This window comes from Girardinichthys multiradiatus, chromosome 22 (genome assembly GCF_021462225.1).
Source record: "Girardinichthys multiradiatus isolate DD_20200921_A chromosome 22, DD_fGirMul_XY1, whole genome shotgun sequence".
Classification (NCBI taxonomy): Eukaryota; Metazoa; Chordata; class Actinopteri; order Cyprinodontiformes; family Goodeidae; genus Girardinichthys; species Girardinichthys multiradiatus.
In genome coordinates this window covers 9,188,700-9,205,688 of record NC_061814.1, presented here as the reverse complement: position 1 = coordinate 9,205,688, position 16,989 = coordinate 9,188,700, and the positions used below count along the sequence as shown (strand labels likewise).

General features: G+C 38.6%; 1 protein-coding gene across 3 annotated transcripts in view; it reads left to right on the top strand.

The window, feature by feature from the left end:
* Positions 1-16,989, top strand: part of LOC124859164 (attractin-like protein 1) — a 482,005-nt gene that overhangs the window by 210,883 nt on the left and 254,133 nt on the right. For all 3 annotated transcript variants that reach the window (XM_047351754.1, XM_047351757.1, XM_047351755.1), the window contains exon 22: positions 2,279-2,331. In XM_047351754.1, the coding sequence (XP_047207710.1) occupies positions 2,279-2,331 (53 nt within the window). The remainder of the gene's footprint in view (positions 1-2,278; positions 2,332-16,989) is intronic.

Sequence of the window (16,989 nt, the reverse complement as noted above, 5' to 3'; positions counted from 1 at the left end):
AAGAGACAGGATGTAGTGAACGCGGCGATTTTATTTGGACAGTGACATCACGGGAAGTCCACTGTTACCCCTTTTCCTGACTGTGCTGGAAGTAGGTTAATGCGGTTTATTTTAAAGTTCCAGAAAAGCTCATACTGACCATTCATGTTGTCCCCATGGCTGTGGTCCCAACACAGTTGTATCGTGCAAATAGAAGACAGCGTGTCTGGTGACGTGTGGTTGAACAGTTTGCAGCCGCAAATGTTATGCCCAGGGTTGCCCATGGAGGTGATGGCATTATGGTGTGGTCAGGCATCACATACAGGCAAAGGACACCATTGCACATCATTTGAAGGGAACCTTAATGCACAAAGATATCGGGACGAGAATCTCACCCCATTTGTTGTGCCGATTGTGCGCCAGCATGACACCTGTCAACATGAAAATGCCCTACCTCATGTTGCCCTCATCTACATGGAATTCCTTCAAACACAGGATATTGAAGTTCTGGACTGGCCTGGATATTCGCCAGATATGTACCCAATAAAGGATCTTTGGGATGTTCTGGATAGGCGTGTCTGGGATTGTATTTCAGTTCCTGGCAATGTGGGTCAGCTCCATGTGGCACTCCAGGAGGAATGAAATAACATTCCGCAGGCCACCATAGACAATCTGATCAACTCCATGTGAAGAAGATATGTTGCTCTGAGAGACGCAGCTGGCGGACACACAAGATACTGAAAAATCAAATTCCTCAAGGACTGTCAATCCGCTACAAATGGCCATACCACGTTGTTATCAATGCCGATATGAAGATCAGTAATTACTGAAAATATATTTTGAGTTTCTCTATATATTGCGTAACCCAAATGTTAATAAAACTCTTATATTTGACATGGGGCGTTTTTATTTTTGTTCAGTGTATATACACTGCTCAAAAAAATAAAGAGAACACTCAAATAACACATCCTAGATCTGAATGAATGAAATATTCTCATTGAATACTTTGTTCTGTACAAAGGTGAATGTGCTGACAACAAAATCACACAAAAATCATCAATGGAAATCAAATTTATTAACCAATGGAGGCCTGGATTTGGAGTCACACACAAAATTAAAGTGGAAACACACTACAGGCTGATCCAACTTTGATGTAATGTCCTTAAAACAAGTCAAAATGAGGCTCAGTATTGTGTGTGGCCTCCACGTGCCTGTATGACCTCCCTACAATGCCTGGGCATGCTCCTGATGAGATGGCGGATGGTCTCCTGAGGGATCTCCTCCCAGACCTGGACTAAAGCATCTGCCACCTACTGGGCAGTCTGAGGTGCAACATGACGTTGGTGGATGGAGCGAGACATGATGTCCAAGATGTGCTCAATCGGATTCAGGTCTGGGGAACGGGCCGGCCAGTCCATAGCTTCAATGTCTTCATCTTGCAGAAACTGCTGACAAATTCCAGCCACATGAGGTCCAACATTGTCCTGCATTAGAAGGAACACAGGGCCAACCACACCAGCATATGGTCTCGCAAGTAGTCTGAGGATCTCATCTTGGTACCTAATGGCAGTCAGGCTGCAACGTCATTGCCGTGCGGCCCTCCAAAGAAATGCCACCACACACCATTACTGACCCACTGCCAAACCGGTCATGCTGAAGGATGTTGCAGGCAGCAGATCTCTCTCCTTGGTGTGTCCAGACTCTGTCACATCTGTCACATGTGCTCAGTGTGAACCTGCTTTCATCTGTATAGATACTGAGAAGTGGTCTGTGGTCCCCACCTGCAGAACCACTCCTTTATTGAGTGTGTCTTGCTAATCGCCAGATTTCCCCCTGTTGTCTATTCCATTTGCACAACAGCATGTGAAATTGATTGTCAATCAGTGTTGCTTCCTAGGTGGACAGTTTGATTTCACAGAAGTTTGATTTACTTGGAGTGGAATCAGTTCTGGGAGCAGCTTCTTTTTCAGCTCTACTTTTTGAAACTTTAGCATATAAATGGATGCATCTCTGCTAACATATGTGTGAGATTTCCTCATTAAAACCTGTGTCCATCTGTATTTTGTGTCTGAATGTGTGGCTCTTTGGGGAAAACCAAGCTGCTTTGGCTAGATGGTACTGTCAAGGGACATTGAAGAGCCTGAGGAAAACAAAAGCTTGTCTGACAGAACCACAAACACCATCTTTACAAAAAAGTTCTTTAGAAAAGCTTACCAGTGCTGAATGCTAATGCCTTTTCACTTTCCTTCCCCTGTTCTTCCTCCTGCCCCTTCCTGTCTGTGTCCCTGTGTTGCTACAGATGTGACTCAGAAAACCGATACCTTGGTAACCCCCTCCGTGGAACCTGTTACTGTAAGTATGCTCTGACATGGACACATGCACACTCACCTACATGATCCGTATGTCAGCATCTGTGGGCACTGTTCTATATTCCTGGAAGCAAACTGACCTTAGGAGCCACTTTATATGTAGACACACAACTCTGGAGCAGAAACTATTCCTCATCTGAATTTTAACCAGGCTTCATCTGGGCTGTAAAACACACAAGAAGCATGAACCACATCTGTACTGTTTAGCTGTGTGCTACTGCTGCAATGGCGCCTCACTGTTCTAGAAACACATATAAAACGTAATAGGGGAATCTGTCTTGGCCCCCCTCTCTGTGATTAAAACACCTCTGCATTCAGATTTCAAAGAGGGAAACATAACACAAAAAAACATTTCAAATTCAAGTCTTGGAGTATAAAAGTCCAAAGACGTGAATTTTTAACACCTTCTGCTGTTCTGAAAACAACAAAATTCATTAAAATGAAGCTCAAACGTAATCTGAAAATCATAACAAGACACTTCTGCCTTTTAAATAACCAGAGGAACCAGAAGAAACCAGAGACCCAGAGAAAATCCCTGGGCTTTATGTGGAAGCAGTTTATGTTGGCAAAGATTTTTGTTTCACATTGCATTGACTTCATATTGCTGAAAAGAGTGTCAAAGCAATTGGCTAGGGACACATGTAAGTTATGTGTTTGCACGGTGTGTGAATAAAGAGACGCTGCTAAAACCTACAACCCTGACAAGTGACATGAGTATGCCGTTGTTAAAAAGAGCCAGGCTTGTTTTGTCTATTGTTTACATTTGATCTCACCACTTGTTGCCTCTTCCTTTGTAGAATTGTAAGTCTGCCAGAGGCAATGACTAAAAAGTTGGATAAAATGTAAAATGACCATTTAGACAGAGGTTACTTTGAAAAACAAACCTGAATTTGATTTTGGGCCAGATATGACCGTAACCTGGGTCTGATTTAAAAAAAAATCTGACTTTTACTGATCAGACAAAAAAGAAAATCCGATATGGTCACATACGAGCAAAAACATCGGATTTGGCCCACTTTTACCTGCAGTGTGAATGAGGTTGTTTTCCCTTCATAATTAGAGCTGCTCAATATATCAAATCACAGTAATCATTGCAGTATCAGTGTATTCAATATTGCAATCACAAAGCACTCCTTTGATGTTGTATTTGGTAGGTATTATATTTCAAGTGTCAGGCCATATATTTGGTCAATGGGATGGACTTTATCTACCCTGGATGCCCAACTTGATTGTTCAACTGAAACTCGTGGGGATATGGTTAATGGTAAAAAAAGAAATGTTGGAAAAATGTTGGGTTTATCGTCATCACCATATTCAGTAATGGCAGTCAAATGTTTCCCAGATTTCATGCAGCCTTATTTTCAGTAAAGCTCTCAGTGAAAGAGAGACTGTATATGCCACTCTGCAATCTGCTTTCTACATTGTGCCGAGACAGCTGTAAATTTAAAACATTAATTCTTCCATTTATTGATCATCAAAACAACCACTAAGTTTTTAAAGCAGAATAACAACTTTTGTAAGATTTGTCTGCACATAATTAACTAGAACTACATTTGCATATTTTGCAATCGATGAGTCTTATCAAAACTTGCTAATTTTAGCGTAATGTCAGAATTAATTGAAGACTGTTGCCTTATCTTTGTGATAACTCAGAAACTACTGGAAAAATCTCTTTTGCCATTAAAAACAGGTACTATGATATAAGAAGGTAAGTGATAAACAAGTAAATAGGACAATGACAATACTGATGTAATACTGATAAAATGTAGTGTGTTATTTACAGCACTTTAACTCTACTGGGTTTTCAATCACATACACAGCATTAATTTCTATGTATTATTGGATTGGAACTTGGCACTAGCATTTATCTTACTTCAAATGACTTGGAAAGGTATTTGTGACAAAAAGAAATCCTGATAAGAACATCCCTGAAGCAGAGAGATATTAGAAAAAAATAAATGTAATCTTTCTTTTCTTGTTTTGAACATGGGGAGAGAGAAAATAAAAGTTGTGTTTATGTCCTGGAGTTTGTTTTCATGTTTCCAGATGCAATTGACTTAGCTCATTTGCAACAAATTGCTGGTTTTTGACTCTGGAGGGCAGATGAAGGAGGAAAGCTGTAGACTAAACAGATGTTTTGCAGCATGCAAGCGTGCTCATCTCCATCTCTCCCACACAAACACGTACACACATGTACAATCCTAGAAAAAGAAAGTTTAGTCTATGAATTGCAGTCATCGTTACAAATATTACACCATACTGACTAAAAAAATGCATACAGACAAAATGCAGCAATTAGAAGAGTGCTGCCAGCAATTGCACAGATCCCACAGAAAGTCAAAAATGTCCTTCAAATATATGTTACGGTTCTGGATAGGTAGAAAGTAAGACAGTTTAGAGAGATGTTTTGAAGGAGAAGCTGTAAAAACAATCATATAAAGGCCAGAAACCGAATTGCAACTGTGTTAGGCAAGAAATGTCTTTATCTGAGCAAACGTTTTCAGCTTCTGGCTTTGGGACTGATGTTTAAAAGCACTAGATGGCACCAGCGCAGTGCCCTTTTCCAGCATTTTGTGTTGCGTTAGATAATCCACATGCATCCAGACTCACATGCACTTGTTTTAGGAGCTATTAGTCTGTGAGTGCAGGGCTCCTTGATATCGCTATGGCTACGGCTGAAGTGCTGTGTGTTTTTTCCACATGCGTTTGACTCCATTATGAGTTTCATTAATGTGGCATTATGGCGTAGCACTGTTTGAACAAGAGCAAGCACAATCAGATGTAAATATATCAAAACCTTTTCCCACCATGCAGTTGCTGTTTTCTGCACATGCATGCGTGTGTGTGCAAATTAGAAATTTAAAAGCAATTCACTTCTTTTTACTGTAAGTAGTGGAGCTGCAATTATGGGTGAGGTCAATATTAGCTTTAAATGTCATTGAACAGAAGGGACCGATAAGAAAACTTAATCTGTTTCAGGTCACCTTATACAGCACAAGAAGGGAAAGGCTGTATTGGTGAAAACTGACGCATTTAAAGTAAAAGTTTGCATCAGCTGGCTTTCTGTGCTTTTAAATTAAGATCTTTATCTGGTTTATTAATAGGAGAGAATAGAGAAATAGGACTGTTATACTGTTTACCTTTTTGAAACTTAAGGACACACACACACACACACACACACACACACGCATTACATAACTTGTTCAGATTTTGTCTCATTACAACAACAAGCTACAATGTATTTTATGTAATCAACCAACACAAAGTTATAAGTGAAAAAATGCTAAATGAAAGGAAAAGGACCCATGATTTTAGAACTTTTTATACCCCTAAAAAACAGGAAAAGTTTGGTGTGCATTTATGTTCAAACTCAGACTCAATAACGTAGAACCACTTTTTGGTGTAATTAAGTCTTTTGGGGATATGTCTCTATCAGCTTCTACATCTAAACCCAGACATTATTACTTATTCTTCTTTGCAAAGTGGCTCAAGGAAACACTTGCTACGTTTATAAGCACAAAAGTTTTGGATTAAAATGTATTTGGATTAAAAAACAAAAACAAAAATCAGATTGTACCGTTTATATGGACATAAGTAATCAGAATAAAACAGCCGATCGGACTAAAATGTGTCATTTAAACTTGCTGATCAGAATATTCTGTTAGCATCTAGCCAGAGCGATTAGCCTCTCAAGGCGTAAATACGTCACGTTGACGCAGGTTGCACATGCGCACTCAGGTCAGTTTGCCTCATTCAGAATAACTTGATCCGTCAAGTGTTTACATGCATGCCGATTGGATTGTGAATCAGCATAAACCACCCCTCTCAATCTAATTACAATTTCATTCCGATCCTGCCAAATCCAATCAAAATATTTGGACTAACATGTTTACGTGACACATTTTTTGTCCGATCGGCTGTTTATTCCGATTACTTACGTCCACGTAACAAAGTTACTGTCAGGTGAGCGTCTGTAAATAATTTTTTTTTATATTTTACAAGGTCTGGAATTGGACTGAGTCATTCTGAATATGCTTAGAACAAAACTATTGTAGCTCTGGCTGTATGTTTAGGGTTATTTGAAAGGTGAAGATCGATCCCACGCTCAGGTCTTCTGCAGCCTTTGATGGGGTTTCTTTCAGAACTACCCTGTATTTTCCTCCATTCATCTCCCTGTTACTGAAAAGTATCCCCGCAGCATGATGCTTCCACCCCCATGTTTCACTGTGTGGATAGTGTGTGCGGGCCGATGTGTAGTGTAATGTAGAGTTTTCTACTGTACAAGGAACATATAGAATTTGACAAGGCACCGTATAAGCAACATACGGTTTCTCATTACAAGTTCAAATTTATTTGAGTCATCTAGTATAAACAACTGCAAATGACAAAGCAGTGCAGTGATTGAAGTGTACCATAGATCAACCTTAACATATAATGCACCTTGTTAACCAGTTCTTTCCTCTGTCCTGTGAAACTTCTCTGGACATTGATTAGATTCTTAAAATTAATTTCTTCTGGTAACTATCAATTTAGAATGCTGATATCACACCACACCTTGCTTCATTCAGTGTTTGAAAATGGGTGAATATGCAGATTGTTTGTTTGGGGACTTTCAGCCACAAATGTGCATTTCTGAAGTTCACTTCAGAATTATAAAGCTGAATATATTTTATTCTAGTGTATTCTAGAGATGCTGATATATGGATCTATTGATATTACTATTAGCCAATATGGTCTTATCCAAGGTTTTCATTGGCAAGACCTTTTTCAAAGACACCTTTTCTTATTGTTTTAAAGATATTATATAATATTATGAAAAGGAGACAATTGTTCATGTTTTAAACAAACATGAGGAGTCTTAATCTATCTCCTCCTAATCAGGACATTCAAATCACTTCTCTGTGATACAGTCTGGGTCCCAGTGGTAACTCTATCAGAAATGAGCATGTCCAGGAAAAACTTGGGCCCCTAATAGGAGATAGTTGTAAAATCTCTGTGCTTATACGTGACAGAAAGAGCAAAGCCAGAAGGATAAGAGACAGTAATAAACAATCAACAAAAGCCATAAACTGTCAGATACAACCACACACAGAGTTAATATCAACAACTAAATCATATAAACTGGCTTTACTGAACATTAGATCTCTGTCAGGAAAATCATTTTTAATCAATAACTTCATTACTGACCACGATCTTGATGCTATGTTTTTAACAGAAACATGGTTACATGAATTTAATGAAGCTCCCATTCTGATAGAGGTGACGCCTCCGAACTACAATTTTCTTTGTGAGAGCAGACAGCAAAGAAAAGGTGGAGGGGTGGCCACTTTGTTTAAAAGATTTATTAGAGTGTAAAAAAGTATTTCTGGGAAAATTTGACTGTTTTAAATATTTGGCTCTCCAGGTAAAGAGCCCGGTCCGAACCATGTTCTTGTATATTTCCAGTCCTCCTAAGTCCAAAACAAACTTTATCAGTGATTTTAATGAGCTTTTATCTGTGATTTGTGTTTATTATGACTGTTTAATTATTGTGGGAGACTTCAACATTCACCTGGACAATCCTGAAGACAGAAGTGCAATAGATCTATGTGACACTCTTAGAAATTTTGGTTTGACTCAACATGTTAAACAGCATATGCACAAACAGGGACATATTTTGGACTTGATCATCACTAAGGGTTTAAACATTTCCAAGGTGTCTGTAAGTAATGTTGCCCTATCTGACCACTTTTCTATTATTTTGGAAAGCATCATCTCCAATGACTCCGTTAGCCAAAGAGACATTATAAGAAAACGCATCTTTAAGGACGGTGCTGCTGAAGCCTTTAACCTCCACTTTGCCCTGTAACACTGTAGATGAGCTGGTAGATAACTTTCATTCTAAAATCTCGGACATCATTGATTCAATTGCTCCAATTAAAGTAAAAGTCGTTTCTGGGAAGAAAATGTCTCCATTGAGAAGTGCTCCACCAGTCAGAAGTGAAAAAAAGGAGTGTTGAAAAGCTGAACGCAGGTGGCGAAAGACAGGACTCCAGGTTCACTATATTATCTATAAAAAGAGACTATACAGATATAACCTACAACTACAGATATAACCTACAAAAAATGCAAGAGAATCTTTTTTTTCTGAGATCATCAGCAAAAACATTAACAATGCTCGTGCATTATTTGCCACGGTCGACAGGTTAACAAACCCTCCTGTAACTGTAGCATCTGAACTCCACTCTACCAGGGCCGGCAATGAATTTGCTAAATTCTTTACTGAAAAAACCCAAAAGATCAGAGAGGCAGTCAGCATATCCACATCAACTCCAGTACCAATGTTGTCTCCAACTAGAACCGATTTTGACAAAATTTCCCAATTTCACCAAATAAATTGCAAAATCTTAGAAGAAATCGTACAGCAACTAAGCTCTTCTTCCTGCTGTCTCGATCTTTTACCCACAGCTTTCCTCAAGAAAGCTTTGCCTATAATAACATCTGATTTAACTCAAATAATAAACACAGCCCTTTTTGTCAGGTGTTTGTCAGGTGCTTGGACAAGCTGCTACTACAGAACTACAGGCCTATATCAAACCTCCCCTTCATCAGAAAGATTATTGAAAAGGCTGTGTTTCAGCAGTTAAACAACTACCTAACAACGACCAACCGCTTCAATGTCTTCCTGTCAGGCGTCCGTGCTCACCACAGTACAGAGACTGCTCTTGTCAAGGTGTTCAATGACATCCGTATAAATGCAGACTGTGGAAGAACCACAGTGCTGGTATTATTGAACCTTAGTGCAGCATTCGACACTGTTGATCACTCCAATTTATTAGAGCGCCTGGAAAACTGGGTTGGCCTTTCTGGTACAGCACTCAACTGGTTTAAATCCGACTTGAAGGACAGGGACTTTTTTGTGTCAGTAGGTAACTTTACATCAGAGAGCACAAAAATCACATGTGGCATTCCCCAAGGGTCCATCTTAGGGCCCCTTCTATTCAATATCTATATGCTCCCCCTAACTCAAATTTTAATAAACAACAACGTACGTTATCATAACTATGCAGACAACACACAGCTATACGTTACGATGTCACGAGGTGACCATGAACCCATTCAAGCGCTGGGTAAATGCTTAGAAGAAATCAGTGGATGGATGGGCCTAAATTTTCTTCAGCTGAATCAAAACAAAACTGAAGTAATAATCTTTGGACCAAAGGAAGAGTGTTTAAAAGTTAGCACACAGCTTCAGTTAATACAGCTAGAAACCACCAGTCAGGCTCGAAACCTGGGTGTAGTGATGGACTCAGACCTGAACCTTCAGAGGCACATAAAGGTAGTAACTAGGTCGGCCTTCTATCACCTAAAGAACATCTCCAGGATTAAAGGACTAATGTCTCAGCAGGACCTTGAAAAACTAATTCATGCGTTCATCTTTAGTAGAATTGATTACTGCGACGGTATCTTCACAGGTCTGCCTAAAAAGTCGATCAGACAGCTGCAGTTGATCCAGAACGCTGCTGCCTGCGTCCTCACTAGAACTAAGAAAGTGGAGCACATCACCCCAGTTCTAAAGTCCCTACACTGGCTCCCTGTAGCTCAGAGAATAGACTTTAAAATACTTCTGTTAGTCTATAAATCACTGAATGGCTTAGCACCAAAATACATTACAGACTTGTTGTCAGTGTATCAACCAGCCAGACCTCTCAGGTCATCTGGCTCAAATCTACTCAGCATACCCAAAACCAGAACTAAACATGTAGAAGCAGCTTTTAGTTCTTATGCTCCACTAATCTGGAGTAAACTGCCAGAAAATTGTAAAAGCACCAAAACCCTAAGTTGCTTTAAATCAAGATTAAAAGCTTATTTGTTTAGAGTGGGCTTTGACTGTGCCATTTAGGCATGATTAGTTGCGTTTCAGTCCAATTTTCCTTTAATTTTCTTGTCCATCATTCTGTTCTCTTTATTTTATTTTAGTTTACTTTTTTAAATTACCTCTGTTGTTTGATTTTATCATTCGATTTGTTTTTCTATATCTGTATATGTTTATTTGCTTTGTGATTGTATTGTAATTGTATGTACAGCGCTTTGAGTGTCTCGTTGCTGAAAAGCGCTATATAAATAAACTTACCTTACCTTACCTTACCTTTGTTGCTCAGGGTCACTTTTCTGCATGTTTTAGACCTTCCCTGCCTGAAAATGCCTAATATAAATAAATAGCTCATCATGAGGATTTCACTGACCTTGACAACATATGCTGAGGGTGTAGTTTAGTTTTTTGAATAAGGTGTGTTCATGGGAAAGATCAAAAAACGTGCAGAACAGAGGACCCCAATGACCAGCAGAGGTGAGCACTGCTATGCATGTACTCCTTTACCAGCGTAATTCGGCAGTTTATGGATTTAAGTAAAACATCCCTTCCAGTCGACTTTTGCTGAGTTTAAATGTGTGTAGTTATTCCACACACATCACACTGTCCTTTTTAGTAGAATGCACCTATTGTCCTAAACACATGCAGTGAGTCAGAGGTCCAAAAAAGAAAATTTGTGCCTGAGAGTCCTTTATAGGCAGGGATATACGATCTATCTAAACCAAACTAATACTCGAAGTTGAGTAGTAGCGTATCATACAAATCACCCTTTACATTAACTCTTATGTCTTGCCGAATCTTCCTTGAAATAAACCTATTGTAGTGGTGTTGTGCACAGAATTCTAATCAAACCATTTTGCATTTGAGCAGCCCGAGACCCACCTGTTCAGGGCAATTTTGTGCATAAACATTTTGTCACATTTCTTGAAATGTTCACATTACCACAGAGTACTAACATCAGTTTTCTATATTATAACCTGTCAAGTGTGAACTAAGTGCAGGTGTGAAAAAAATCTGTGAAAACACTTCTTTCCGACTCTGACTTTTTAAATTGTTTTGCCTAAATAGAACAATAAGATCTCCCAAAGTTTTTCTATAAACACATCTGAGGCATTTTTCTGACATACCACTGAGATAAAAAAAAAAAGGCAGGCAGTGATTATGTGATGATACATACTGTGAAATGATACAATGTGGAAGCAGTGAAATAACAACCACTATGACTTGGCATGTCATGTTTGACATAAATTGGTAGCAGGTAAATATAAGTCAGTTCATCAAGCCTATGGAAAAACAAGAGAACAGCGGTTCCCTAAAATGTACACACCCAATTAAAATAAAACAAACATTGATAGATCATTTCAAAGCTTTTTTCCTCTAATGTGACCATACCCTGTACAATATAAGCGATCTGGTTTGTTGTGGGCAGTGATGACTATATAATCTAACAGCTGCTGAGATTTAAAGTGGATAAGAGAGATGCATCCATGTTCAAAAACTTAAAAAGCTGATTCAGACTCATTAATTTATTTATCCATTGCTGTGTGACTGGACGGATAATGTCAGAATAAAGCGACTTTACAAGAGCTGGACATTTTCCAAACGGATGGAAAGGCAAGACTTAAACTAGTCATGGAGGCTGACAGCAACACTGAAGGAGCTGCAGAAATTTCCAACAAGTATTGGTTTTGTTTTACATTTGTTTTACAATCTCCTGTATTCTCAATATGTCTAGACTAAAGGGTCGCGTAGCAAAGCAAAATTCTGTTTTTTGAATAACCTCCATGACTAACTAGAATATCCCAAGCCTGTGTGAGAGATTGTGTTATGATCTGTTGAAACCAACTTTGAACTTTTGGGCCACATTTTAATAAAGTAGGAAAACAAAATTGCACATTACCAAAATAAAGCCAAGCCCAGCTTGAGAGGTGTTTGTAGCAGCACCGTGCAGCGGGGTTAGTTTTCCACTGATAGAACTGACGTTTTTGTCAAGGGTCAAGAGTTCTAAATAGTTCTAAATACAGACTGGTACTTGGAACTAGCCATAGTATGAAACTAAATTTGACAGAGCATCTATGGGGTCACCTCAAAAGGGCTGTGGAAGAGGTGTCCTCGTAATCGGATAAATTTGGAGAACCTTTGCAAGGCAGAGTGAGTACATATTAAGTCAAGATGTGGGATTCTAATTCCACTCCTATCAAAGACTGAATGCTAAATTCTAAACAAACAAAAAGTGCTTTACCAAAGTATGTTAGTGGTGTGCACACTTTGATGGGATTTTTTCAGTTTCGATTTAGATCACATAAACCTGGCATTTTAACAGAGTTAAGAGGAACTGTATATTACAAGTAAAAGCTCTTTTGTTGGATGTGAAAGTAATGAAGTAAAAAACACAATCAAATAATGCCTAATGCATTATTACTCCATTGGAAGATTGTATTGATTAGCCTGGCCTAGTATTAAAACAAAGTAAATGCCAGTCGCATTAGCTTGTCCCAGGTTTATATGCTCATGTTACAGCACCTGTCAGAAATTTATGTTGATGAACTTGATAAATAGAATAATAAATCCAAGTATCCAGCTATTGACTGGCATGTTCCTTATTTCTTTCAGCGCTGAAGCACAGAAAGAATTGCTTCGGTTCAGTAAAGGCTTTCATATTGAACCACAAGTCAATTGATGAAAGACAACTTTGCTGTTTAATGAGTTTGCCCCTAGTCTGGCTATCATTCATGAGTGGGCATCACTACTACAACAATTTAATGAAGCACTGTCATACTCCATCACAACCAGCTACAAGGGATGACTCATTAGCAGCAGGCACTGAGTGTCCCACAGCTTCCACTCCTAAGACCAGCAGACAGCTGAATTGCCAGCTAACACCAGTCAGTCTGCACACAGTAGGGCTTGATACCCTCAAGCCTGCTGGAAAAGCTTAGCTGGGCTGAAAACAGCTGGAACCAGTGTTTGCTGATTAGCTTACATTCTCATTTAAAACACAACTATACTCAAAGAATGACTGAATATTTATGTCAGGCTTAGATGATTGAAGGGATTAATTTGTCATGATTTTTTTTTAAACATTCAGGCTTTGATATTTAAGGGGTAAAACAACATCATAGACAAAACATGTTCTGAGAATGTTGCAACCACTTCAGATTTCAGTCTTTGTATTAAAGAACTCAGCATTCAACAGCTTTTGTGACTTGAGGCCATTCATTATAACTACAATCTATTTCTGTCAAAGATGCCTGGATTCTGTGCTTGACTATTTGCTACACTGACATTTATCTAGGTCCCACTGTGGTAACCATAGGTCACATGGTACACATAGACCAGGAGCTGCGGCAGCCAATACAGTGTCACTGTCACTATCAGCGTCATTGTAAAGGGTTCATTGGATACATCTCTATGACCTTGCCACATCTTGCCACTGGTATTTTTGCCCATTCATCAAGGCTAAACTTCTCCAACTCCTTCATGTTGGATGGTTTTCACTTGTAAACGGTGACCTTCAAGGCTAACCACAAATTCTCAATTGGATTAGGGTCTGGACATTGACTAAGCCATTCCAACACATTTAAATGTTTCCCCTTATTAAACCACTCCAGTGTTGCATTAGCAGTATGCTTCAGGTCATTCTCCTGCTGAAAGGTGAACATCCATCCAGTCTCAAATCATAGGGAAACTGACACAGGTTTTGCTCAAGAATATCCCTGTATTTAGCACCATCCACCTTTCCCTTGACTCGGACCAGTTTCCCAGTCCCTGCTATTAAAAAAACATCCCCACAGCATGATGCTGCCACCAGGTTTATATACCCAAGAGGTGTTGGTTTTGCGGCAGAACATTGTGTTTTTCTTGGTGGTTAAAAAGTAAAATTTTGTCTCATCTGGCCAGAGCACCTTCCTCCATACATGGGGAGTCACCAACATGCCTTTTGGCACACTCAAGACGTGGCTTCTAATTGTTAACACTAAGTAATTGCTTTTTTCTGGCCACTCTTACATAAAACCAAGTACTAGGAAGTGTACAGCTTATTGTAGTCCTGTGATCAGATAAATTTAAGTAAAATAAACAAACAGCAAAAAAACTGAAGAAAATGCATTTTAAAATGTTCTGTAACACATAATAACAATTTTCAATATTTGGTGAGGAATAAATTAGGTCACAATGGGCCTACAGAAAGAATATTGTAGCAGCTTACAAGGGATTTGATGTCCAGGCAAGTTCAGCCTAACAGCAGACCACAAGGTGCTACAAGCAGTCCTCAAAAATCATTTATATGTGATTGTGGGATGACAACAGGCCCTCGCTACTGTTGATAGAATGTGAATGTTTCTGCAGTCAAAAAGAGACTGCACAAGAGGAAACCTCTGCTATTTGTAAAATGCATCAAGGCTAGCCTGACGTTCTTCCAGAGGGATCCTAGATAAAGATAATGTTCTTTGGACACCAGAAGAATTCAATTCAGTTTAGCTTTAATTTATATAGCACTTTTCAAACACATTTGAAATTGAATAAAACAAACTCACAATTAATAGAATAGTCAGATGACATGTTTGGCATACATCACAAACAGCATTCTGGAAAAATAACTTCTTACCATCTATGAAGCATGGAGGTGAAAGTGTCATGGTTTTGGAATGTTTTGCTGCAGCAGGACCTGGTCAATTCAGTGTCATAGGACCATGCATTCTACTGTGTATTAAAGGATACTTGTGTAAAATATGAGACCATCTGTAAAACAATTTAGGCTGGTCAACATGGCAATGCCCCAAAGCGACCAAGGACTGGCCGAAACTTTGGAAATGGAAGTTATTTTGCATAGTCAAAGCCCAGATCTTGATCTCATTGAGGTGCTGTGAAAAGTGGAGCAAACTTTCTTTAAATGGACTGGAGAGTCTGAGAGATGGCAATAAGAGGCATATCCTTCCAAAAGGGTCTTACCATAGCTAGGGGGAGTAGGGGGTTCAAACTTTTTCTTCAGCAAGAATGCACATTTTTGTTGATATATTTTATTAAATGGGTAAAACGTGGTTACTTTTTGGTTTTTAGCTGTAATTAGGTCACCTATTGTTCGAGAGATAGATTAAAAAAGATTTGACATATATTATTTAACATTTCTTAATATGTTAAGTATATGCAATTCTCATTCTCTTGTTTATTTCACCTGTTTCCTGAACACGGTGATGTTGCACAGTGTGCTTTACGCTTCATCGGAAAAGTGTTGCAAATGGGAAATAATGAGTTGGTAACAAGCATTAAATAAAACGTCAATGAGACATTCTGTCAAAATGATATTGTTGACAAATTGACGCTTGTTTGTGAGCTGCTGTTCACTGCAGATATCTCTCTCAGATTGTGTTCTGGGTGGGGGTTTCTGTCTGCTCTACATTGAGTTGTTCGAGTTCTTTTAGGCTGTATCAGCTTACAAATTAGTAAAACTGAGAACATGGCATAGGGTTTTTCATTTTAGTTCTTCTTGGGATTTCTAGTACATCTAGTGATACTTTGATGTGATTTATCTAGAGTTAGAATATTCACATGTAATTGTCTAAATGAAACTGCCGTCAGATTTCTCAGATGGGATTTGTAATTAGCAAAGATTAACTTTTAAACCTGCCTCTTGCTCTTGTTCCTAAATACCTTGAAATTAACCTGTCGATGTGTGATTTTTGTGAGTTGAATGTCTTTTTGTTTTTTATGGGTTTTTTTCCCCTAATTTTCTTAATTAACAGTGCAGGAAAATCCACTCTTAAACACACATGACAGTAATGCACACACTGGATACATTGAAGAAACACTCACACATACATGTGTGCACAAGTTTTCTTTTTTTTCCCTTGACAAATAAAAACCCACATTCTCTGATGCTGTATCGCAGACCCTTATGGAATAAACAAGTGAGCAGCATTGGAGCATGTCTGCCTGGAAGAGAAAGGGAAGGAAAAAAATATTCTCTTTGATCTGATCATATCTGCTGTTCAGGCTAAGTTGCCATGAATGCTGAACAAAACAAGAGTGTTTGTCAAACATAATTTGCTTTGGTCTCGGTGACGCCCCGGGATTGTACAGCTAAGAGGAAGGTGATAACACAGAATCTCTCCCGGCAGTGTGACAGTGAGTTGGTTTTTTTTCTGCTCTGTAAGCTGAAAAAGCTTTACAGTGTCTCTGGTGAGTTCAGCCACAGAAAGTTAGAAACCAGCACGTTACCTGTAGAAATGGAGCATTTTTTCTGGTGACAGCTCCATGGTTTCTGATTCAGAGATGCACAAACTTTAGGAACTCCACCAGCGCCAAAAAAAGAACAAAATTAAAGAAGCTAAATTGACCTAATGAAGCCACATACCATGGTCTTATTACACAGAAAATGTACAGTTTCAATGCTACCAGAATATATTATAAACACCTCGATGACATTAAGCTTTTTTCCCCCAAAAACCGAAGTAATTCACTTGGAAAAAGGTTGAACATTTATGTATGTGGAAAATGCAGTTTTATATAGTGGTGCATCAAATCGATTTTGGCCAATTTCATAGCTCCAAAATTTGTTTAGCTCTGACTTACCATTAATGGGTTCAGTGATTTCTAATTAAAATTTAATAAGAACATTGAAAATATATTTTTCTACTTTCTGCTCAAATTTATTGTACCTGTCTTCATAATAAAATGATTACAGCCCAATAAAACAATGCCTTTTCACTAAGACAGCAAATGGTTACAGAGCTTTCTTGATCTTCATCAATGAAAATCTTCTCATACACTAAAATCTTCCAGGTTATTATA